Source organism: Apteryx mantelli, chromosome 2 (genome assembly GCF_036417845.1).
Source record: "Apteryx mantelli isolate bAptMan1 chromosome 2, bAptMan1.hap1, whole genome shotgun sequence".
Classification (NCBI taxonomy): domain Eukaryota; kingdom Metazoa; phylum Chordata; class Aves; order Apterygiformes; family Apterygidae; genus Apteryx; species Apteryx mantelli.
In genome coordinates this window covers 127,218,105-127,244,509 of record NC_089979.1, presented here as the reverse complement: position 1 = coordinate 127,244,509, position 26,405 = coordinate 127,218,105, and the positions used below count along the sequence as shown (strand labels likewise).

At 35.7% G+C, this 26,405-nt stretch overlaps 1 protein-coding gene across 2 annotated transcripts in view; it reads left to right on the top strand.

Annotated features, from left to right (window-relative positions):
• Nucleotides 1–26,405, top strand: part of LOC106483488 (ubiquitin-conjugating enzyme E2 E2) — a 215,120-nt gene that overhangs the window by 2,230 nt on the left and 186,485 nt on the right. Inside the window, exons 2-3 of one of the 2 annotated variants that reach the window (XM_067292473.1) lie at nucleotides 1,693–1,876; nucleotides 10,345–10,395. In XM_067292473.1, coding sequence (XP_067148574.1) covers nucleotides 1,701–1,876; nucleotides 10,345–10,395 — 227 coding nt within the window. In that variant the 5' untranslated portion in view covers nucleotides 1,693–1,700. Of the gene's footprint in view, nucleotides 1–1,687; nucleotides 1,877–10,344; nucleotides 10,396–26,405 lie in introns of both variants that reach the window. The other variant, XM_067292472.1, reaches the window with a different exon arrangement.

The following is a 26,405-nucleotide window of genomic DNA, read 5'->3' as shown; positions in this document are numbered from 1 at the left end:
AAATTGTTGTGCTAAGAATGAGCAATTTTTATATTTTAATTTTAGAAATCAAACCATGTATTATTTCAGTTCATGCAACAGCTTAGGTGTTATGTTTTTGTGTATATTTATATATGAATATATATTTATAAAACATTTCTTTTATGAAACCCCAAATGTAGCTTAAGCTGATTAAAAGTAACCTAGTCCCACATCCGTCACTTGGCTATTTTTTTTTAAACTTTTTAAATATTTTGAATGCATTTCATACTTCCAGGTTTTCTTTTCCTTTCTGTACAGCCTTACAAATTAGACAAAAAAAGACTTAATTTCCACTCAGGTCAGTTGGTTTGAGTTGTTGCCTGTTGATGCCTGAAAAGATTGGTTCTTCCACTGCAAAGTGTATACTATTTGATAGTATGAGATATTGGTAAGGCTTTTACAAAATAGGAGTAAATTTATTTTATTACATGCAACTCTAATGAGAAAGCTTATGGCCTTTTTAAAAAATGGCCTTTTAAAAAGTATCCTTTTTAACATAACCTTGTTGACACTGGTGTGACTTTCCTTTTCCTTTGCTGTCTCTTTACGTAAATATGTGCAGGGAGATGAACTTCTTTTTAATCCATTAAATGAGCATGGTTAAATCTGAGCCTGCAATCCTTTTATTCTCCCTTGATAGAGTATTAAAACATGTAATAATCAAGGTGAATAGTTTTATTCTTAAACACAATGGTCTCTGTACGTGAGACAAAAGGATAAGCGAGTTGAAGTTAACAGCAATTTAAAACTCTCTGTATATGAAAGAGCAAATTCTTGATTCAGATTGATTCTATCAGAAAACCACCAAGATACATGGGGATTGTGTGTAAGCAAGCAACGTTTGGGCCTGTGTGCTGTGAAGGTGGTTCTTTTATTAAAATCTCTAGAAGAGGACATATGAAATATTTATATAAACTATAGATTTGGAGTTAAAGAAGAGACCTTCTGCTTTTAGTAAAATTTTCTAACAGTCATTGCCACCACATTTGCTAATTTACTAAGAGTTTTTCCTGGACGCCTGCCTTTCATTAGAATAGTTAGAGAAGTCATGACAGCTGTAACAGTGTGTTTGTAATTCTTCATTTGTCGGCATATTATTTCTTCCTTCATTTTAAGTAATATAATAAATGAAAATCACTAACTAGTATCAGAAGTGTGCAAAAAATGCATCAGCTTGACTTATGAAATATACTGAAATGTCTTGTAGCTGGTGTTCTCTGATATCTTTGTTGCCTGATGTCTCTTGGACAGAATTCATTGGAAGAAAATTTCCTTATATCCTCTACCAATGTGTTTACCATCCTAGAGGTGTGCCATTTTAGTAAATACAACCAGTTCTGTGTTAGTGCCTTTTGGTTCTATGAATGTTTCCATCAAGCATGCCAAATAAGATATGGATTTTGTAAAGTGGAAACCCACACTATAGGCTTGGAAAGAGCCCATAGCTTTATTTCATATGGGATAACAGAGAGTCTTAAGATAGTAATAGATCTCAGTTTTTAACAAACTATGTTAGATTTGAACTGATGGCATAGTGATGAGATTGTTAGATATCTCATTTCTATGAGACACAAATCTTTTGCTTTGTTTCCTTAGGATATATAAAAATACTATCAGGTAGTTTCTTCTGAAAAAGCTTTAACTTTTGTTGTTTGTTTTTGTTTAGTGCAGCATCTGCCATGTCTACGGAGGGGCAGAGAGTTGATGATAGTCCAAGCACTAGTGGAGGCAGCTCTGATGGAGATCAGCGTGAAGGTGTTCAGCAGGAACAAGAAAGGGAGCAAGTTCAACCCAAGAAAAAAGAGGGCAAAATATCAAGCAAAACAGCTGCTAAACTGTCAACTAGTGCTAAAAGGTACGGTGTTCTTTCCGGCTGCTTCTTTCCCTCTCTTCTTTTTCAACTGGCCATCAGATGTGTGTATTGATTTACTATATTCATTTTCTTATTATTTTATTACAACACGGTTATGTCAGTGTAATAGTCTTTTGAGGCTAGTCACAATAATGAGACCTGTGTACTTTTTTCCGTTCTTTGACAGATTGGCTCTTTCACATGATTTTAATAGTAGCTTGCATGATAAAAGCTGACATTTTTTTTTATTGCTAGTAAAACTCAGACAGTTTTGTAGCCATATAAAATATATCTCTGTATGTTTATGTATGACTGATGTTGAAACTTGTCAGTGTAACTTACAGTTAATTAACCATAAACATCTCAGACAGTTCAGTAACTCAGCATGTTGGGAGACTACTGTAGTACCTATTGCTATATGTAAAGTACTGCATTTCTTTTTCGCAGAAGGTTAAGTCAGAAATATTTGAGTGAACAACAAATATATGTTGGTTTCATTACTTTAGACTGTGGTCTGTTTTAATACCCATTTCCATTTCTTCCCTTCTCTTTTCTGCTGGAGAGAAAAGGTAGATTTGGAGAAAAGCTATTTAAATTATTCTATACTATCGTGTCAATCTCCAGATAATGATTGTCATGCTTGGACTGGACAGATGGAGCAGATATGTTAGTGTTGCTCTATCAGTACAGACAGTCGTATTAATCTAGGCAGCAGAATTTAAATGCTATTATAGTGGATGTAGTTAAAACATACTTTTAAAAGAATCTGACCAGAGCCCATTTCTGCAGACTGTCCTGATGCAGAAGTCCTAGATCCTGATTTTTCTCTAATTTAAGTCAGTGTAAACTACAAGAGAAACCACTGGAGTTGTGCGAGTATGTCGTTATGATAAAGGAGAAGAATTAAGGCCTTATTGCCATAATTTATAACATATGCACATGGTAGAAGGCCGTAAATACCAATATAAGTATGCATGTGTACATCTTTTCAAGATTAAATTTTTTATCTTGGCTTAATACTACCATTTACTTTTTTTTTTTTTTTCTATCCTGAACTCTCTTCCATCTTTCCAGTGAGGTGTCATCATGCTTTTCTTTTGTCATAGACACCTTCCTTATAACTTGCCTTTGTAAGCCCTTTTTTCTCTCTCTTTTTTTTTTTTTTTCCTTTCTTCCCCAGTAACATGCTTTCTCAAGAACCATACCTACTATGACACTATTAGGAGACTGCCTAGTCATATCAGTTACAGGATGGCCAGCAGAGCTTGCCAATATTTCTTTTTATGACTAAAAAGAAAAAAAACACCTTCATACCATGAAGTTGTTCACGTAGTCCTTGTAGCCGTTATTGTTTCTGGCCTTGTTCTCTTTCCTCTGCTTCCTGATATATGCGTATTTTAGTATTAGGAATATTGAACTAGACAGGATTTCTAAGGTCATCAAATCCCATTTTTAACATCTTTGTAAAAGAGTCCATGTATTGTGAACTTTGTACAATGTCTAACATAATGATGCCACAATTCTGGCAAGGGCCTGTGGACACTATCCTATTAAAAAATTAATAATAATATGTCAGAAATTAGTCTATTAATCTTAGCTTTGTGTCTTCAAAGCTTAGAGCTTTTATCAACATGCATTTTGCAGTGATAAAATTACTTAAGCCTTTTAAAGTTTAATCATATCTGCTTATGGTTCTGCTGAAACTGATTATGCCAGTTGCTGACAACAGTACGTTTCTCAGACTAAAGCAAGAGTGTACGTGCATGTACTAATATTACATAAAAGGCTTTGATTATGCGTTTTAAAAGTTGAGATGACTTAAAAATATTATAAGAGTTCTGTAGATACGTACACTATAAATAATATTTTTGAAAAATGTATTTTTAGGAGCACTGGTTGTCATAGTGCTATTCATAGAAGAATCGCAGTAATATATTTTTTTACATTCCATCTAAACCCAGTATTCAGTAGTTAGAATTAGGATGACATTTTTATAAACATTCTTAATCCGACTAGGTTTTTATTATAGTTGATTTTGTTTTTTAGTGTTTTATTATTATTTTTAATTAGAAGGAATAATGCCTCAAGAAAGAAAAATTTGAAATTAAAGTAGAGGATAAAAAGGAGGGGAGTAATATCAAAGAAGGAAAAATGTAATGTATTATCACATATTGAGGATTATGTGTCTATGAAGATATTTTTATAGAGTTTTTTTTCTGTAATGCTTCTTGTTCATTACAAATGAAAGCTGTTGCAGGAATAAGGCTATAGCCCTTCAATAGGAATGTTGTTGACCAGGTTAAAAAATAATCTTTTTAATTGAAACAAATTGAAATAATTCAGCTGTTCTTAGTGAAAAACCTGAGTATATACTTAGCAAATTTTTCATCTGTTAACTTTTGAATTCTGTGGTTTCATATGGCATTACTCTAAAATCCCAATAATCTCCACTTAGCAAAGACAAGTGTTTCACTGTGCAATTGCTTCTAACAACTCTGTTATAGTTAAAGAAGTCAGCTCTACTAAAATAGGTAACAACACAGTGTACTATATTTGAGGCTTTGGTCAAGATGCCTTAATTTATGTTTAGAACAGATAATGCTAGTAAGTTCATGTAGCACTGGAGCTAAATCTTTCTTTGGGCATTCAGACTGAAGATTTGATTCTAATCTGAGTTTGGTTGCCATGTTGTCACAACTGAAATCCCTTTTCATGCGTATGGAATTGTAGTCATAGTATTTTTGGGTTACATTAAGCTGCATAGTGGATATCTTGGATTAGAATTAAGATTTGTACATTTGTAGTTGGAATACCTTTGTTCTGTTTTTTATTTGTATGTTTATATAGTCAATTAGTAAGATTTACTTTTAAAGAATTTTCATTAATACTAGTTTTTATCAAATCAGGATTTAACAGTGCACTTACTTTTGCTTGGGTGAAAGTACACTGCTACTGTATCTTATTTATATCTTCAGTGGTGTATGTACTACTTCTGCAGTTTAATGCTTTGCAAAATGATTTGATTATGGAGGATATATGAAGACACTTGAATTCATATGTGAGTAAGTAGCAGTGATTTTTCTTTTAAAATAGAGGGTTTTTTTCTGTTAGCATTGTTGCAGGTAGCATCAAGAAGGCAGAATGCCTTTGCATGCAGTTCCTCTGCGCTAATACTTCTAGGGCTAGCTGCTTTACAGGTGTAATAGCTTACAGCATATGTCATACAGTGTACCAGTCCTTCAGTTTTCCTCACCCAGAGGGCATCACCTTAAATAGCAACCTTTCTTACCTAACATGTCAAGATTGAGAAACTCGCTGCATATCACAATTACAGTTCAGACATGGAATTGAATTGCTGTCCTTGAAAACAGCAGGTATCTTGTTACCTTTTAAGTAGCAAATCTTAGCATGACCTTTGAATTGAGAGAAGTGTAACCATTCTTGGCTAGCATAGGAGCTGAACAAATAAATGTATTTTTTTGCTGGGCTCCTGAAGTTGGTAGTTTAAAATCTGTCAACCTTTGTGTCCAGTCCTGGCATTTTTTTTGTCTTGTGTCTGCACTCAATTGTAAATTTTAAAAATTTAGTCTCTTCTTTTTTTCATTGAATGAAATTATAACCTAAGGAATAGCAACTTAGTAGTGGGTTCAATTTGTTAGAAATTCAATAATATAAAAATGAGGTATTATGATTTTTTTTTTTTCCTCTCAGAGGAGGTTATCACAGCACTATTTTCACAGAATCTGGGAATGATATTTAGCATGTTGAATATGACAGAAAAAATATGGACTGTTTTTTTCTTTTAAAAAAATCCTTGTCATTTATATGTGCATCTAATATTAAAGGAGGAGTATTTATCTTCCTTCAGCATGAATCTAACCATCTTTAGATCAATTTCCTGCTCAGTCACAGTCTATGTAAGGTTGAAATATATACCAGTGATTGTGTTTCTTAGTATTTAATAAATAACATATTCTTCAGTCTGGATTATTGGTTCACCTAACTTTTAGGGGTAAAGAAGCATGTGTTTTAGAAAAGTAGACATGGTAAAATTTGCTTATTGTCAAAGAGTACTTTTTTGTTTCTTTTCCTATTGGTTATACTGGAAAATCCTCTAACATGTTCTGTTCTCCCTTAGCTTTAGGGAACTTTAGCTGTTTCATGAAGAAGCAACAGACAGTACCCCTAGGCTTGGAACAGTAGTAAACATGTGCCTGTGCAAATTAATAATGTTTGAAATCCACAATGTACTTTCGTGCTTCAGAATTTAGGGATAGATTAACCTTTCCACTTTTACTAGAAGGCAAGTATGTTTGTTCATTCCCATTAGTTAAATGGAGTGAGGGAGGGAGGGAGAGGGGGAGAGAGAGAGGTCAAATGACTTCTCTAAGACTAAACAAAGAGCTTCAGACCTGACATTGCAAATTAAATGTCCTGTGTGTACAGCCCAGGGCTTTGATTACTAGAGAATATTTCTCCCTCCCCTCTCTGCCCAATAATATAGTAACATACTAAGCCAGCGTATCATTAGTTTAAGTATTAAATGGATATAAAAAGTTTTAAATGAGAGCAAATGCTCTCTGGTATAACTAAAAGTGGCTGTACTGAGCCAGAAAATCCAAGGAGAGAGATCCAGAAAGGACCCTACGAAAAATGTTTTGTTGCCAGAGGCCATGTATTCTTCTCACGGTGAACGCTCTGTGGTCAATGAAGGAAATGAGGCACATCCTCTCCCGTGCCAGATTCTGAGGGCAGCTCAATGGAGATGCAGAACAAGCACCATGGCAGTGGAATAACTCGTTCAAACAAAGGCTAACTTACACACTGGAAGTCTCTATCAATGCAAGGCTCTCTGGGATATTATTTGATGATTTAATTGTAACTTTGAATGCTGTGACATGTGAGCAAGCTATTGCATGTCAGCTGCTCTACAGAAACTGTTTCTGAATGTGCTCTCAGCATGAATACAAGGTAAATTAAAGCAGCTTACCTCTTAATGAAAGAGGAGTAAGGTGTATATATTACTTTTAGTTTGGGTTGCCACAGAGCAGGAGAATGAACATGGACAGCTTACTGAGGAGCAATTGATTGACAATGTTATATTAATATGTTGTAGCTTGTTTGTATAAAAATAATCATGAATGAAACATCTGTATCTTGGATGCTTGCAAGAGCAATTAGGACTTTTGAAAATAAATACAAAGTAACATTTGATAATTTTTATCGCTTAAAGCAGCAAGATGTTCTGCTCTTCTGTCAGTCAGAAGAAAAGCTAAATCTATGACCATTTTAATGCTCTTGGCATTGTAAATTAGAAATTTCAGGTTGAACTAGAACAGAGGCAGAAAATGGAAGAACTCTGCACCTTTTCGATCCTGAAAAGGAAAGGGAGGGGGTTAGGATTTAGGAAGAAGAAAGGAAGGTTTTTGATCTAGGACTTAAGCTACAGTTGTTATCAATCCATTCTTGATGTCTCTCAGACTCATTGTAATGTAATGAAATATTAACTGCTGTTATTATTATATTTAGAGCTTAAAGCAAAGGAGTAATCCCTGACTCTATAGAATTTCAGTGTCATCATTCTGTAACTTTCCAAGAAGCGAAAAAAGCAAACTAACCCATAAACCATGAAATTGGAGGAGATTCCATGCTACTTAGGGTTTCTGTGATTTGAATTTGTGATAGTATAAATTTTAAAATCAGAGTATAACTTTGTCAAGGGCAGAAGAAATATTTTAAGCATCTCCCACACTCTAAAATCTTCTCCTTTTTAAAAGATACAAATTATTAGGATTGTTTAAATGGAGTAATTTTTTAAAGGACCATAATGTTTGGTATGCTTAGACTTCACTAATCATATTTTCCCTTTTAAAAAATATGATGGATTTTTCAGTGTTACTACAATGAGTTTTTGCAAATATTGATTAAGCAGCATGCACTTACCATTGTACAAGAAAGAAATAATGTTTATTGGGGCAATTCTACTTACTGGAGATGTAAATATTTCAATGAATAAAATAAGCAAATAAACATTAAATTTCTACCCTTCTGTAGGAATCACTAGTATGCATATATAGGGTTGGGGTGGATAGAGGTTGGAAGAAAAGATAAAGTGTCTGAAAGATTGTTTTCTATCTTTTCAGCCATATCAGTTGGACTAATAAAAGATTATTACCTCTCTCTAAAAATTCTTTTCCATGTATGCCCTAATTATTTCAGAATAAAAATGATATAAAGGAATGGAGTTTATAGTTTGGGCCGGTTCCTGTTCTACCTTTGGTTCATTTATTCATTGTAGCCATAAAATCAACTTGTAGTGGCATAGGGGGAATTTTGATAATGGTTTTGAGATTCTTTAGTGGGTAAGATTGTATTTGGATCTTAACATTATATAGAAATTTAGAGTAAACTGCTCATTTTTGTTATATGTGCCGATACACCTGAATGTTTATTTTGATATACCAGTTTCTGTGCCTGTATCTACATGCAAAATGGGTGGCAGTCGTTTTTAGCAATGTATGCGTGTGCCTCAGGCCAGGCCTGAGCTCTTGGGCTATGACTTCAGCATCTGACCCAGGAATTCAAGCTCTCTTATGATGCAGGTTTTCTTTCATAGTGTAGGGAATAAAAGGAATAGTAATCTGCTCCCACACATGCAATCTTGTGCGGGAGAAGGGGAGAGGAGAAAATATTGAGGATATGTTAAATTGTTTTTCTTTTCTCCCTGCTCCCAAATGTTGTTTTTGCACTGAAGTAGCCTATAATAGGGAATGTGGCCACAATAGTCTGGCTTATGGCATCATATTCAGGCAAAACTTTGGGAATATTTCATTTGCAAACTCCTACTCTACATGTTTAAATTTCTTTGGAGGGAGAGATGCTGACTTCTGTGCAGGTGCTGGTATGAAGGAAAAGAGCCTGTATTGCCAGATGTGACAGAGGGCAGGAATTCTACGGCTTGGCAAAGGAGCATAAGCCTTGGAATATCCAAAAATACTTTAACAACTTAGAGTTCTACCTCCAGGCAGAATAACTATCGGGACGCTGGTAACAAGTGGAGCATTGCAGGGGCTATAATGGACCTGTCCAGTTTAACATCTTTATCAGTGACCTGGAGGATGTGACAGAGTGCACTCTTACCACCTTTGCAGATGACCGCAGTTTTGGGGAAACAGTCTGTACATGCAAGGGCAGGGCTACCATTTAGAAGGACCTAGACAGGCTGGAAGAAGGGGTTGACAAGGACTGCCTAAAATTCAACAAATGCCAAGACCTGCACTTGGGAAGGAATAACCACTTGTAGCAATACAGACTGACTGGCTGTAGAGAGGATCTGCTGAAAAGGACGCGGAGGTCTTGGCAGACAGCAAGCTAAACATGGGCCAGCGATGTGCCCTGGCAGCAGTGAAGGCTAACTGCATCCTGAGCTGTATTAACAAGAGCGTAGTCAGTAAACAGAGGAAAGTGATTATCTCCCTTTACTCAGCACTCATTAGACCACATCTGGAATAACATATCCAGTTCTGGGGCCCTCTGTGCAAGAAAGACCTAAACTGGAGCAAGCCCAGTGGAGGGCCCCCAAGCCAGCCAGGGGACTGGGGCCCTTACCCTTAGAGGAAAGGCGGAGGGAGCTGGGTCTGGCTAGCCTGGTGGGAAAGAAGGCTTCAGGGGAGACCTAATAGCAGCCCCCCCCCCCCCCAAAAAAAAAAAAAAACCCTTTGAGGAGGTTATTGAGAAGATGGAGCCAGGTGCTTTACATCAGTGCATGGGGAGAGGATGAGAGACAACAGACATAAATTGAAACAAGAGAGGTTCTGACTGAATATAAGGAAAAACTTTTTGCCACCGGACAGTCAGGCAGTAGAAGAGGTTGCCCAGAGAGGTTGTGCAGGCTCCATCCTTGGAGATTTTCAAGACCCAACTGGATAAATCCCTGGGCAACCTGGTCTGATCTTGCAGCAGATTCTGCTTTGAGCAGGGCACTGGACTGGAGCCCTCCCGAGTCCCCTTCCACCTGAGTTACTCTGTGATTCAATGAAGTTGGGTTTTTGCCCTGACAGTATTAAGGGATGTAAGAAACTAAGCATTCTGGGGAACAAAGTGAAGAGCCTGAGGCATATGGGCAGAAGAGAAATGGAGAAGGAGGGTGTATGAAACATTTAATTATTGTGTAAGTGAGCAAAGGAGCTTAGAACCCTAGTTTAAAAAAACCTCAGGATTTATTTGGTGGCTGTTCATGGAACAACTTGTTCTAGACTGGAGGCTCGTTTTTCAGAAAGGATTTTAGAACTTGGTTTTAGTCCAACATTTTGTTGAGCAGTTACATACAACTTTATAGCATCAGCTTTCCATTGCAAATGAGAAGAATTATATTTTATTATTATTGATTGCTGTAGAAATGTTTCATAAAGTTGAAGGAAACATATTGTAAAAGAAATAGTCCTGACAATTTCTGTTTTTTTTCTCCTAAGAATTCAGAAAGAACTTGCAGAAATTACATTAGACCCTCCTCCAAACTGTAGGTAAGTTCATATGGATTTTTTTAATTTGGAATTTTTATGGAAATTACATAGAGGATTGGGGTAAATTTTAGCTATTCCTTTGCACTAATTACTTAGTAATTTTGGAATAAAAGCTGATAGATAGCATCTTTGCCTATAAACAAAGAACTGATATGATATACTTCTGGTAACAAAAGTAACGGTAAAAACAGTACTGAAATATATGATGTGTTAATAGATACAGGGTAAAAATTGATTCATCCTTCAACTTCAGGTATTAAATCAATAGCATTTTGTTTGATTCTGTAAAATGTAATCTTGGTGGCAGTTACTGGTGTGCTTGATTCCTTTTCCTTGCAAATTGTTAACATGCTGTTAATACAATGGAGAAAGAAAAATGTTAATGGGACAAACTGTTATTAATCTTCTGAATGTATTTTTGGTGATCGATTACGACATTCAGTGGAAACTTGCTGAAATAGAGTATACCATCCTATATCCTTTTGAAATAATTACTTTTGTGCTTGTTGTTTTGTCAGGTGCTTGCAATGTTTTTAAAATTTGCTTTGAAACGAGTAATGACGTAGGCCTAGCAAACCTGGCTACCTTGTGGCCCAGGCCTTCCGCAGTTGTTTTCAGATGGCTGTCCCAGGATCCTGACCGACAGACATATCTGTCAGCTTGACGTATGGTCAGTGTTGGAATTGCGCCAGGGTTGTGCAGCACTGCTTAAAGGAGTCCCTGCAATAGTACCTCTTGCAGTGAGAGGTCAGACTAAATGCAGATGAATAGCTTTCATACACTTCTGCCAACTGATTTCAACTGGTGTGGTTAGTAGGATTCATTCTATTAGTGCCCTGCAAAGAAAGATTGATAGAAATAGCTGATTGCATGCAGCTTTTATAATGAATCCCAGTACATTTTGGTTTCAAGTTAATTAAGCAACTGGTAGTAAAAATGACAGTCAGCTTTATTGTTTTGGTCTCCTGACAAAAGTATGTGTGAAAAAATATTCTAACAAGATTTGATGTGGTTGTGCTGGATCTCGAGGTATAAGTCAAGTGGCTATGTACTAAAGCACTGTGTAGTGAAGTAGCCTTGCAATAATAGTGTTCAAAGAGTATTTCAGTCAATTAGGATGAACAGTTCTTTGCTAGATAAAACATTTTAATAGCTAAGCTGTTCTGTCATACTTACGATTGTGTGTGTCTTCAATCACATCAAAGCTGTTTCAAATGGCAGATCTTTACTTAGGTGTTGATGACTGATGCCTATTAGTAGATTGATTTGCTGAGATGAATATAAAACTTCAGTCTGTTGTAGGAGAATGCATAAGTCTTTGAACTGAGTGTAAAAGGCTTTGTTTTTAAAGCAGTCATTTGTTTTAGTTTTCTGAATCCTTCCCTTTGTAACAAAGCAGTTGTTTCAGTATACAAGATACTGTTACTTGCTTTTCTTTTACTAGCAAGTGTAAAGAAAGCATTGGCTGGCTTAGTGGAAAGACCCTTGGTGACTTGCAATTAAAAGAAAAACTCCAGCTCACTCTTTTTATTTTCTGAAATATTTACACTAATGAAAAAGTAGCAATAAAATGCACCGCATGATGCTGTTTTGCAGAATCAGAAAATTGCATTTAACTTCATGTGTCTGCTGCTTTAGCACAGTTCTTAAGATACAGAATTATTTCATGTTGTGATCTTGATAGATAACCATTAGTAACTTTGCTATTAGCAAATATATTTTTATAGTCAATAAGGAATCACTTCATTTAGTTTTATGCTCTGTTGACATAGCCTAAACAGTGTTTTCATTTGAACTTCATCTATTTTCTATTATAGTTAAACATTACAAAATAAATACATCAGCCAGACATGATTCTTCAGCATAATTAAGAAAGCTAAGTTGTAATATAGTATATACCTATACCTTGCCCAAAAGTATTGATACTTGTTTTCTTGTTTTTAGTGAAATTTAGATCATTCTTATAAAAGGTGCTATGTTTTGTGTAAAAATAAATCCTATTTCATCAAGATAAGTTCCTTACAAATATAGGCTGCTTGAAATGGTCGCAATCCCAGTCCACCTTCACTTTGCATCCTCTTTTATTTCAATGGGGGATTGTATATATAAAATAAATCATGTTTAGGCAATAGGAATGTGATCAATCTCAAATGTAAATGTCACAAGATGTGGAGGAAAACTGTATAACTGTTAATACTCAAGAATACTATCTTAAGTAGTTTTTTAGGAATTTCTGATAGGCAGGATATTTAATTGAGTTGGAATTTGGGTGGAATATTGCAAAAATGTTGCAAGACTTCTAGTTAACTACAACAGGCCAAGGTTCAAGTTTGTCTCATCCGGGAAAAAAACAAAATGGAACAGTATCTGCAGTGCAGTAGCATCCCTTAATGGCCTGCTAGGCTGCAGAGTCAATACAAGTTCCAAGGGAGTTGCTGCTTCCACTTCTGCAGCAGCTGCGGTCTTGACACTTACCCCACTCACCCCCATAGAGAGAATAGGCTATATAATCTTCTTGTTTGTTTGAAAGACAGAAGAAAGTCTTGCTGACATTTAACACTTTGTAGCTGGCAGATTGTCAGTGTTGCAACTTGAAGCTTCTTTCCAAACTGTGGGAAGTTGTGTATTTCAGAGTTTCTTAACAAAAATAAAAATAAAAAAAACCCATCACACTGGGCTGTAAAAGTGTACAAGAAGCTAAGTTACCTGCTTTCCTAGGTATCATTGTATTTCATATTCTCTAGTTTGTGTTCAGAGCAATGGAAAGACTCTTATTGACTTCATAAACTTTGGATCTTTCCCCACCAGTGAGAATGTTAAGCGTCAAGAAGCCAAGTTAGGAGGTGGGTAGGAGATGAGCAGTGTAACCACTGCTATTTTCAGAGGGATGCGTGTCATAAAAAATCTGTTATACTTCACTTTTAACAGAAATAATTGAATGTTTTCTGGTATGTATTCCCCCCCTTACCTTCATGCAGAGGTTTATTTACTATCAAGGAGAGTCATGAATGCTGAGCAGGTACCTTTGTATTTTAAATATACAACATTGTGCAGTCTTAGTATGTCAGGGGACAGTATAGCTAAATTGTAGAGATACTCCACTCTTTTTTTTTTTTTCCTTCTTCCCTCTCCTGTTTATTGAAACACTAAAGCTTGATTGCTAGAAATGTTGCTGCACATAGTATAACTCTGAATACAGCCTATACCTTTTCTCAGATGTGGTAAAATCTCAACTTCAATGATCCCTTTTCATATATTGGGTTGCTGGAAAGTATGGGAATAGTCAGGAATTCCTGTAGCTAAAGAATGCCTTTTCAAACTTTTCCATGCTTTGGATTGTATCTTGTCAAAGACAATAGATTCATAGAATGCATCTCCTATTGTCAGTGTTGCATACTATTTCCCTTCTCGCTGCCAAGAGAACAACATCTCTGTGGCAACTTATACCAATTGCTTACATGGGAAAATAATATTTGGAAAGTATTTCATGTATTTTTAGCTTCTTTCAATGTGAACTTAGCAGCTGGAAACAAGGAGAGCCAACACAAAGTGAATAGCAGCTCTCTGTGGACACCACTTGGAACAACTACTCAAAATTTTCCTATTAAGTCACTGTTGTTCCCTATCTTTTTTCCATCTTACAGTGTTTCCTTTTGATTTTTGCTAGCGTATTTGTAACCATTCTTCTCTATTCTGTGTGTTTACTGCAATTCCTTTTATGTACATAAATTTTAATTCTCTCTCCCTGTAGCAATATGGGTGATGCTTAAGGCTGAGAAACATGCTTTAAACTGTTGTGCAGCTTAGTGGATAGATTGACTGATTCCTGTTCCAAAATAATTTCAAACCCTGAATGTAGTTTTCTCTCTTCTATTAGTTTGGAATCATTATGCTAATTCTTTGCTTCTTACACTGTTTCCAAAATAGATAAATATAAATGGCCAACACATCTAACCCTAGTATTTTGCTTGTGAAAATTTATCACGCTGAAAATATTCTTAAAGCACAGTTCTTGGGGTGATGTAGAGAAAGGTCAAATTTGATGGAAAATCCTGCAACTCTGCTTTAGGAGAGAGGACACTGTGCCTTATGGATGCCTCTTGCACTGTTAGTCATTGCATTAAGTCCAGCATTCCTATTCAATATTTTTGTGGCTCTGTTTTTGCTGAAATGGTGAGACCGTGATCTTCACAACTCTAAGGGGTTATGTGAATTCTATCAATTTCAATCATTTCTCTTGTGGCCTCACTTTGTTTAAGTGTTGCCTAGTACCACTTCAGAGCTTAGGAGGTGGACGCAAGTAAGGAGTGGAGAACAGATGTTAGCACAATTGCATGGGAAGACAGGGCAGAGGGGACGAGATTGTCAGCCTTGTTGTACGATGCAGAGTGGCAGAGTTGTAGGGAACTAGAGAAGCAGGCGCAGCAAGTCTCCTGCTATGCTGGGCCTACCCAAATCTCCTTCCTTCCCTCTTGCTCAGGGAACTTGTAAGATGGTCTTCCCATGTGCACACACATATGTGCTCACACACGCATGCATAGCTTTTCAATGTGAGTGAAGAGATGTCTTACTGTCCTTGGCTCATATGCTTACTACATCATTTGCCTTTGGGAAAGTTTATAAATAATTCTGGTTATATATACTTCCTTAAAATATTTGAATAAATATGAAATTATTTGGAGAAGGCAAAACTAATGTAAAAGCAATTCAATTTGGGAGCTGGAAGGATTCTTTTTAAAGCACTTTGCTCAGTTCACATTTGCTCCTTTAGCTTGCACTGAGAGTTTACTTACCTAATGATTTTGGTAACTTTAAGCACTTGCTCAATAATACTACATCCTCTCAGGTATTGACCACAGCTCATTTCACTACCTTTATATGCCTGTTGAATTATTTTAGAAGCGAATGCTCGCTGTCCTTCCTACTCTTGTCTGCAATGCACATGCTACTTGGTGAGGTGCTTCCTTCCTGTGTAACCAAAGAAGAAACTTTCAAGCAGTGTGGTCACCAAACAGTATGTCTTTATTTGCTGCTTCCCTTATTAAACTCTGGAGGCATAAAGGATGGTCTGCATCATACTAATGACTGTTGTGTCACTTGGAAGTAATATAGGAGTATGGCTGCTTCTGTAGCAGAAGCGGCAGGAAACCTTTATTTAGCTAATAGTGGTTTCACTGAAGTACGAGCTGGGTGCCAGCTTCAAGTGAAAAAATGCCCCAAGATCTAGCAGCTCATATCCTTATTTTAAAAGAAACTATCAGTGATTTTAATTGGTTTAAGTTAGGCATGTAGCTGTTTGTTGCCATAGGCACATGGCTGTGATGCACATGATGCTAATGTGTGAGCAAGATGAAAACCAGAATAAGAAATGCTTTTTTTGAATGCTTTTCCCCACAAACATTTCCAGTCTCCTTGGTATTAAATCTGGGCTCTCTTCCCCTTATATTACATCACCCACAGAGTTTAACTTCTACTTGTATAGGCTTACTTTGATCTGCTACTTTTGTAAAACCTTCTAGTGAAAGTGTGACACAGAAAACTGCTTACAACTTCTCCAGGCTAGGCCTCTTAAGAATTTACTGCAAACAGCAAAAATTAATCAAAAAGGTATGTGTAGGAACTGTGATATTAAAGCATAGAATCCTGTTGTTTTGAAATCTATGATCCATCTACATTTATTTGAGGATAAAAGAAGGAATGTAAAACCTACGTGTGCGTACATTATAACTGCTTTATTTTTTAATTTTGATTACCTTTGTGCTTCAAATGCAGCAAGGAATATATCCCAAAAACACGCAAGTTAATGATCGCACTGGGATTATATTTTATAATAGCAGCTATACTACTATACTATATTTTATCACTTGAGTTAGCTTACCTGGTTTTTATAACTGGTTGTTATTTCAAATTTATTACCTTGAAACTTTAAAGTACCTTGGGTGAAAAGTGCCAGGTTACTACTTAATATGTAATCTTTTAATTCCTTTAGCTGTTTTTTTTGTTTGTTTGTTTTTTAAAGACTGTGCAAGACAGTGTCATTTGTGTTTTAATGTCTGAAGCATGTAATGTACTAAACATTTTTCAAGAATACATGTTTATTTTCACTGTAAAAGTGACTCTAGGCCTTTGGATGACATTGTTCACAAAGCGTCTGTCTTTTAAAATAATTCACAGATGTTTCTGTCTGTGGATCTTGCATGTGTCGATGCACTGTACACTAGAAGGTCATCTGAAACATAGCTGATGTTTCTGCAGTGATAAGGCATCTTTGAAAAAGTATGTGTGATATGAAAAATCATATGGCAGCACTGAGCTGGCTACCACCCTTGCCTTTCATAGATGGAAGATAGCAAAGACAACCAAAAATACATATTTTGAGTGAAATGAAGTTTGAATCTCCACTTGTTTCTATTTCTGCTTGCTGTAGTGGTGTGACTTTGGGACTGATTAGATGCAGTACTCAAAAGTTTCAGGATACATCGCAGGCATCAGTGGTTAGAAACATTAGTGACTGTGATTGGGGGGATGGGTAGGGATGGAAAAAAAGCAGCGGAGACTGCTACTGGCTGCTTGGCAGAACCAGCAACTTCACTTGCTGATTATGAATTGAGGAACTCGCTGACAACACTCATTAATATCTCCCAGCATAACAATACTTTCATATTATTTCTGCCAATTTTCCCAGTTTTCAAATGATAACAGCTTCCCTCCCAGAAAGAAAAGAGAAGATAGTTCTGGGGAAGAATACGAGTGCTTACTGTGGTGAGCACTGTACTAGTGCAGACATGGAAGCCGGGGGGGATGTCAGGCCTTATCCCACGGAACAGCTGGATTAGGGGTACGAGCAGAGATTTTGCCATAAGGAGGGGTCATGATGATCACGCTTTCCTTGGAAAAGGGAAGGGTAGGAAAGTGCCCCCAAAAGAGTTTGTGATGGACATGGAAGAATCCAGGGATCCCTGGTATTTGTAGTATGTGTAAAGCTCTAGCTTAAATTGCAAGTAAGGGATTACAGCAAGGATAAAAAGAAAGAAATGCCCTGATATTTTGTGTGTAGGTCATTCTGGACAGAGGAGTTTTCTTCCGCTAGCTTTGTATCCAGTTGCAACTGGTCTTTTGTAAGTCAGTCTCTTCAGAAGTATAACAAAGGCAGTCCCTAATGCTTTCTGGTCCAGAATGTTTTTCAGAATATCATCTGTAGACCCTTCTTTTGACCTCTTCTATCTATCTAAAGAAAAACTTTCCCTCCCTATCTGAATATGGTTTATAACATAGGACTAATGTTATATGTGTATGTTTTTGTAGTTTCCTCACTACAGCCCTCATGAAAATAAAACACCAAAACTAATGGTTTAGAATAAGTGTGTTAAATAAACAGCCGTTGCCTGCCAGCAAGGCAAACAAAACCGTATTGGCTGAAACTTTGCATCATTATTAGCACTTTGCAAGGAAATGTTTAAATTTGTAGGTTTTAAATTTAGTTAGCTGTTTCTATGGGGGTATTTTCCAATTTTTTTTTGCTAAATGTAGACTAGTGTTATATGTGAAAACTGCTTAAGAATCAATTTCTTCACAGAAATTTGAGAGAGCAGAGTTATTTGGAAGTGTGACCATAGAAAGTACTGTCACACTGAACAGTCACTACTGTTTCATAGTAATTGTGTAAGAAACATGCTTTTATTAGCAACTCATTACCCTTTGGTAAATTACTCATTATTGAATAAATGGGGGAAATGGAAGCTACTTTGTCAGTTGGTTAAGACTCATGGCATTACTGGTAATGAAGTATATGCTTTCTTAAATAAATGGTACAATCTCAGAAGTGTCTAATGATGTTGACTTCGGTACCCCCTCATCTCATTGGAATTTGAACTCTGAGCTTCAGTGTAATACCTTAAAATATTTCCTTTTTAAGAAAACTTCTTTAAAAAAATCTGAAAAAGTTATGTTGTTTCCTGATTAACATTGTGTATCTTTTACTCCTGCCAAAAAAACCCTACTTTTTTTCCTCTATTCTTAGAAATCTAAAAAATTTTTCTTCTCAGTCCGAATACCTCACTTCTACAGCTTTTTAACCGCTGTTAATTTATGTGCATTATTTTTTGTTTGTTTTTTGTTTTTTGTTTTTTTTACATGAACATGACAGTTGAAGTCAATGCTGTAATTTTTCTTTTATTCTTGGTATATACTGAATGTGTAGAAATTTACAATTAGTAGCCTGAATTTAATGGAATGTTTTCCAAAATGTCCTGAAAAAAAGCTGCAGTTTAAGAATAAAGAGCCACGAACTACTAACAGAGCATGCTTACAGCATTTCTCAAACAAACTATGAAATTGATCTGGTTGCTGCTTTCTTGGTGTGCAATAAAACTTATTTATGCTGTAGTTACACATTTGCAGCTTTGTTACAAGCTTTTGGGGGTATCTAATTGGCTGCAGCTTTGAATCATATCATAACACATGCCAAATGTTGCTAATTACAATTAAGATATCTACTTGAAATAATCTTTGTTTTCATTTTCTCTGACAATTTATTTTTTCACTTATTTACATGACTTTAATTTTTCATTTTAACAGTTCTTCCAGCACTTTAATTTATTTTTGTTTCAAAGCTGTAGAATTGGATTAAACAGGGTTTTTTAAACACTTCCATGTTGCTTGGAAGGGAGCCAGTTACTGTGTATCGGCTTAATAGAAACCATGCCTAGCAGTGCCTCACATATGGCAGCTCGTGTTTGTGTGGTAGGGCATCATGTATTTTAAATATTACCTCTTATACCATAGTCAAATTTATGCCAGAATCTGAAGTTTCCTCTGATTAACGTTAACAAAAATAGCAGAGAGCCAACTGTTTCTGTTTTTAGGGAGAAATATGTAATTAAATACATAATTTACTGTCTGTTACGCACAAAAGCCATATTTATGTGGCCTCTATTAATTTGAGATGCATACTGTGACTAGAGAAGGCTATAGGTGAATGATAATAAGCTTTCTTGATACTTTTAGCCTTTTAATACTGTAAATATTGTGGAGGCCTAGACTGTGACTCTGTAGCTAGGACTAAAATACGAGGTTTTGTGTTTAATTTAGGAGACTGAGCTATGCTTGAAGAATAGGCTATATACAATTATAGCAGTTACTCTTTGAGTAACACTTGACACAAATGACAGCTTAAAACTTAAATCTCTCAAGATTTGGTGGTTGCTTTTTTTTTTTCATTTAGAGTCTAGTGTCACCATTTTGGAGCTTTTAAAGGTGTTTTATTGTGGATGGTCTGTATTTAGGCTTTTTAATATGTAACTCAGAGGTAACTGTTGGCTATACTGGTGCAGATTTTTCTTTTTCTTGCAAGGATTTAAAGTTAATCAAGCACCATTTTTTCTTAATGAAATTTCTTTATCAGAAAATGATAATGTTCAGTGGAAAAACAGTGAACAATTGCACTCTTTCAAAATGATTGCCTTTCTTTTAGTGCAGGCTGGATTTTTGTTTGTTTGTTTGTTTTCAAGATTAGCTGATGTCGCCAGCTCTTCAGTTTAACTTTTGTTTGGGAGATACTGACAGTCCTGACCACTGGAAATACACATCATAGATCTAAGAGATTCAGGCATTTGATTATCCTTCACATCATAAGAAGTTTAAAACTGCAAAAGGAAATTCTTTTCCTTCTATGACCCCAGTGCAGGATTTTATGCATCATTCATAATTATATGGGTATTGTATGTAAACATGAAGTGACAAATTATATTTTTTATATTTTAAGAGTTTTTATTCTAATATGACAAAATGATACAGGTGTTTCATTACATCAGTTTGATTAGTGTGTTATAACATTTAAGAATTCCTCTGTGCCTACAGTTCTGAGCTAAACAGTTTGGGTTTTTTTGAGGTAACTACAATATGCTTAGAATAACTATATACAGTCAGCCTTAAGGTCATTTTACTGTAGATTTGATTCAGGAAATTTAAAAATACTATACACTGTCACTGTTTGGTATCTTAAGCATACTAAATGGGCTAAATATATATATTGCCTATAAAATTAAGCATGTTCTTAGGCATGAAGTAGATGGATGGAATGTGAGTAATGCATTTAATTTTCAGAGAAGTTTATGAATGAAATATTAGATGTCTGTCTAGCATGCAATTTCAGATTTCTTGAAATAAATAATTTATTACCAAGCTCCAAGCTGTGGCATTTAAACTAGGGTTGCAAACCTGAAAGAAATTCAGATGTAGAAATGGGGCTTGCAGCCAGAGTGCGATCACAGGGAAACTAGTTTAAGAACCACTAATATTAATGCAGTAGTAGTTTGTGCAGTAACTGAAAGTAACAATGGATTGCATTTGTTAAATTGGCTAGAGTTAATTGGGTTTGAATTTAGCTTTGGAGTCTAGTACAAAAATGACCTGTTTCTGTTTTTGCAGACTGTGTTGTATAGCTTGAAAAGAAAGACATTCTTGCCTGGATTTTCTGTGGAAGAGTGTGTGGCCTTTGAGTGTTGGGCAGGTGTTAGCCCAGATCCGTGCAATATTGGTGAGAGATCATCCTTCTGCAGCAGGCACTGTGGGAAGCATTCTAGGTGGCTCACTGAAAATAACTTGGGAGATGGGAGCGCGCACACTGCTCCTCTCCCATCCAGGGAGACCAAGTTTGCTGGCTAATTCAGAAACTCGGCTAGGGCTTCTTACATCTCTTGCATACAACCTGCCATGTTGCCTGCTGAAAACTATCTTCTGGAGTTGCTCTGTGCCTAGGGTACAAGGAGCAGGTTCTTCATCTTGCCTCTGCCTTTCTTGAGGTACTTGTATACTATTGGCCATAATCCGGCTCAGAGAAAATAGCCAGCTCTAGGAAAAACAAACAAACAAAACCCCCACATAATTAGCTGTTTGTCTTATTTATTTGTGTTTTGTTACAGATAAAATAAGACCTGTCAGTCTATTAAAAAAAAAAAAAATCTAAAGGAGGGCTTGCTTGACTGCCATATCTTATTCACAAGAATGTCCTGTCGGTAGCAGCAAGAACAGTAAAACACTTTGACACGCAGTGTGCGCATTACAAAAATGAAGTGTCACATCAAAAATGGCTGTAAACATTTTCACAGTCACTTGTCATTGCAAGTTTGAAGGTGGGAAATTTTTAGAGAAGATGACTCAATTTTCTTTCTTTGCCTGCATGCTTCACTGCCTAGTAGGGGGGGATACATCTATTTAATATGGCATTTCAATGGGCTGTTTTGGGCACAGCTACTATAACCATGTTTGTCTGAGTGCATTCCTTAACAGCCTGTCAACACAGTGATTAGACATTAATGCAAGAGGACTATTTTGAATTTTGATCCAGCATTAACTGAATTACAGGTTTTTGCTTTGTAAACTGTAGCCTTTAAATAATGAGATCAGGTGATCACAAGTATCATTGGGATGGGAAACTGTCTAGCTGATAGGCATCACATAATCAACTTGAAAATCTCATTTGAGTCTGGAATTACTGTAGTGTAAATCAAATTTAAATTCATGATTCAAGTATAATGACCTCCTGCGTTACAAGGCTCCCTGAGTGATATTTAATTAATAATGTATATTAATAGTGAGTGTTTTGCCATATGCGTGTGGCATACATTTTTAGGTAGCCACAAATATGGCCTCAAAAGCCCACAACATGATGGCTCTAGGATGATGCATTTATAAGATGTTCTTGCAACAACCTGCTTTGCTCCTTACTGAATAGAAATAGCTGAGGGATGACAGCCATCTCAGTTTCAGTAGAAGCTTTATGATTTAGATGATAATGATAATTTTATTCTCCTGCCAGCGCAGAGCACTTTGCAGACTGATATCAAGGTTAATTGTCACTTTGAGAAGAAGTGAAGCACAGTCTGCCAACCTGATGCTCTGCTCAGCTGAGAAAGTAAATTGTTATTCAAGTAGTATTTAAATGAGCTCAAATACTGATAAATACACAACCAAAATATTTTATTTTTTCTCTCACATTCGTTCACTGTACTGGAGAATGAGGTCATCACTGTGTATAAATATCACTAATGGACGCTGTAGTAAAAACACACTGAGTATTTAGAGGTACAAGGATTGAGATTCCCCCAGTGTGGGCTGTGGGGAAGTACTTCAGACTTGAGTTCCTCCTGTCAACACATCCTAATTCTTTTATGTCTGTGGTTGCTTTTACCAGTTGTACTGTTAGCTTATATATGACTCCTTTATGCACTGTGACCCAACCTTACTGACAAATCTGCGAGGTTTAGAATTTGTACTTAGCCTTGAAAGTTATTAGGGTTATTCTCTGCTCCTTGTATCTCACATTTATTCTAAAGATAACTTACATTTTTCGCTCCAGATTCTGGGAATCATAAGCAGCCCAGTGGCCAGGGAAATAGTGCAGAAACATGCAAATATTATTATAAATTAGTGGATTATTTTTTCTGGTATCCTTGGTAACTGCACAACTTTTTAAGGGAGCTGAGTCAGCTGTATAAAACCTGCATAGTCCTATGTCCCTGAGAGCCCTTGTGCAATTCTGAATTCTGGGACTGGCTGTGCTCAATCTACATATCCCCTTTCAGCTTAAGGTCTTCGGAATTAAGATTTTACCATGTAGCTGTTCCTCTTTTCAAAATATTTTAATTTAATAGGATGTGTGAGCTTTGTTCCACCTGCTGCCACCCCAGAGGGTTTTTTTTTTCTGTGCAGTTTAAAATTTATTAACTGCAATGATCTTCTAGCCTTGAGAATTGATAATTTATTTTGACGTAGCAGTAGCTGTAATTAGATACTTGTAATGCTGTACCTTTTCGTACTGCTAAACTGACTTTTTTTTTTTATTCACATGAAAACTTTTGTTGGTATGTTCAGTGATTTATTTGTTGCTGTTGATATTTCACTGAAGTGAATTTTATTTGTCCCCCCTTTTTTTTTAGGATGTTAATTTGCTGCTATTTTTGGACTCAACTGGTATAACTCTACTAGACAAAATATATTGTTAATATTTTGCACAAAGCACGTTAAAATGGTAGAATAGTTACTTTTAAGACTTCAAAAAATAAAGATCAAATAGTCTTATATTAGTGTTTTATGTAAAGGGAATGATTTTTTTGCCATGACCATCCATAGATTCCTGGCTAAAGTTTTTGCATATTAACTTTGTAGGAGAATGGTTTATTACTTTCTTGTTAGAGACCACTTTCTTGTTAATTTAATTCTGGTATTTAATATGCATTATACTCCTGTGACTAAGAAACACAAATTGTTAAATGGTTTGTTTTCACTCCTAAATGCTTTCATACATTTTTGTAACCTTTTTAGATTCTCTATGGCTTTAGTATCTTTCCACATGACTAATGAAGTTTTTAACAAACAAAACAGAAAATGGCCAACTTGTAAGTATTAGTGCAGTAGCATAATCGGCCCTACACGATTTGTTTATTACAGCTGAGCACTAGAACAATGTTTCAAAGAGAAAACATGCAGAGTTGATTAGTAAGTACCACAGTGATGTGAGATTGCCCAGCTATGGAAGCACTCTAGTTGGGTTATTCACATGAGTACTTAAGTATATACTTAACATTTTCTTATCATAATGGGCACTGGTAATGTCTAACTGCTGTAGTCGTTTATACTGAGATTCTATAATGAAATAATGAAAATTTTGCTTGCATAAATGGATGTGTTGTAGAGGTGTAATGAATACAGTCTGCTAGTTTGTACAGCTACCAAACTGCTTGGAGCTTATTTTATGCAAATGTGAAAAGGTGAAAAATATCTGGTGTGAGGACACTTATTTTCAAGCAATAAAATGTTTATCAGACGTGTATCAAAGATATAGATAAGTAACTTCAGGATTTATACTGTAGCAATTAAAATGGCTACAAAATGGGCATCCCCTCTGAATGCATATTGATTGAAATGAAGAAACAGAATCGGAAGTAGCAATGCAGTGCGATAAGTAATGGAGAGAAGACTCAGTTGCGTAATAGTTATTATTATTGCTTTTCAGTCTATTTTGCAGAAACTGTTGCAAGGAAGCTTTTTAGAAAAACAAGGCAAGAAATCAAAACACAGCTGGGGGGGAAAAGTTACTGACAGTTTGCCATAAGAATCCAAAAATAATTGATTTGTAATGCTGTGCTACTGCTGGGTCAGTTAAATAACTTGAAGACTTCTCATATTTCACTTTTAGAACTTTCATTATCCTTAAATATTTGGGATAATATTCTGTGGCCTTCTATAGCAAGTTTGAAGATAACATTCTTCTGAAAATTCTTGCCTTCATCTCGGTTATAGAAAGAGGTCAGTCCCTTGAGAATTCAGTATCAAATATAGACTGCCTGTATAATGAATAGAAAAAGCTAAATTTGCTGCTTCTGTTTGGACAGACAATATATTAGTGTCCATTTTTTCAAGAGTAAATGCCATTCAGTCCTAAAATTGTCATTGAGTTTATAGATTCATTTTACTGACTACTCTACTTACTCTGCAGTAAAATAATTGGCTTGCAAGTCCTACGCTATTTTCTTCTAGCTTCTGCTATGCATTCTTTCATACCCCTTGGTATAGTGACTTGAATCATCAGCTTTATCTAAATATGAAGGCTTCACAAGTTGATGAATTTGTTAAATTAGTTTTAAACCAATTTTAACTAAAAAGTGTCCAGATAGATTTTTACATTCTTTAGTTTGTGTCTTATTTAGTGTTATATTAAGTCTATTGATTTTGAACAGAATCAGTGTAAACCTTGTTTCTAAATGTTCATGCAGATTTTTGACTGGTTTAACTAAAAGTAGTCTTAAATCATGTATTTTGTTCAAACAATGCAAACCTATGTATAGGCAAGCCTTCAGTTAGATGTCCATTTTGCTACTTTCTCCTGACAAAAAGAGAGCTGGTCCAGAAACTAAATAAGTTTGCTGGAAAAGTATAAAGTAACCATAGTGAACGTTGTTGTCTTTACAAATGTTATTGGTTTCAATTATTTTATTTGATGGGAACCTTATTTTACCACAAAAGATACTTTTGGGGGGCAAGGTTAATGGAAGTTATCCAACAACTTTTTTTTGATGGAATCTGCTGTACCATTTTCATTGTAACATAATTTTTCTTGTTGAAAAGCGTGAATATTCTGGTATTTTTGAGTTGATGTCATTTAAAAGAGTGTTTCTTGTTAGACCTGAAGTATATCTTGTGTTTCCAGATAATTGATGGAAACTAAAGTACAAACATAGAGAACTAGTGGAATGAATGTGCAAATCTTGCCCTAATTTAATTGACTGTTAAGTTTGGCCTGATATTTCAATCTGAGAGGTAATTAGTGAACTTCAAATTTTGCAAAACTATTTCGTTGGAACAACATGCAACTCTTTTTACTCTTCTGGGTTGTATTATTTTATTTTTAGACTTCTAAACAATAAAGTTATTAGCTGACTGTTGTCTTTAACAGTAAAGTTAAATTCTGTTAAGCTCTTTCACTCACTTGCTTCAGTGAAATAGATATAAAGTGATGAAGAGCTGTTCTTTATTCTGAACAAATTTTTTTCCACACTTAGAAGTTACTGAATTCCTCTGCATTTACTGCATTTCCTTTTGTTTCAGAAGCAAAGAGCCAGTCGTTTCATTAAGGCTGTCTAAGCCCATGCAGCTCAGATCCCTCTTAAACATGTAACCTATTACATATAGTCAGACGCATCTAACCTCAGATATAGGAAGTGATTGATCATCCAAGCGATACTAGAGATTTGCCAGCTGCATGTTACCAGCAGTGATGTGGATCCTAGTCTGCATGACTGAGGCTTCCTGCTTGCCCTAGCATTCTCTCACCAGCATGCTAGAATGGTAGTAAGTATTCAAAAAATCCTATATTATTCAAAACTTTCTTTTATACCAGAACAGTAAATACTTTAGTCCTTTTTCTGCTCCTGAAAGCAATAACTAAATAGCTCAACAAAAAAAGAAACAGATGATATGCTTAAACTTTAAATGCCTTATTATGGTTTTCA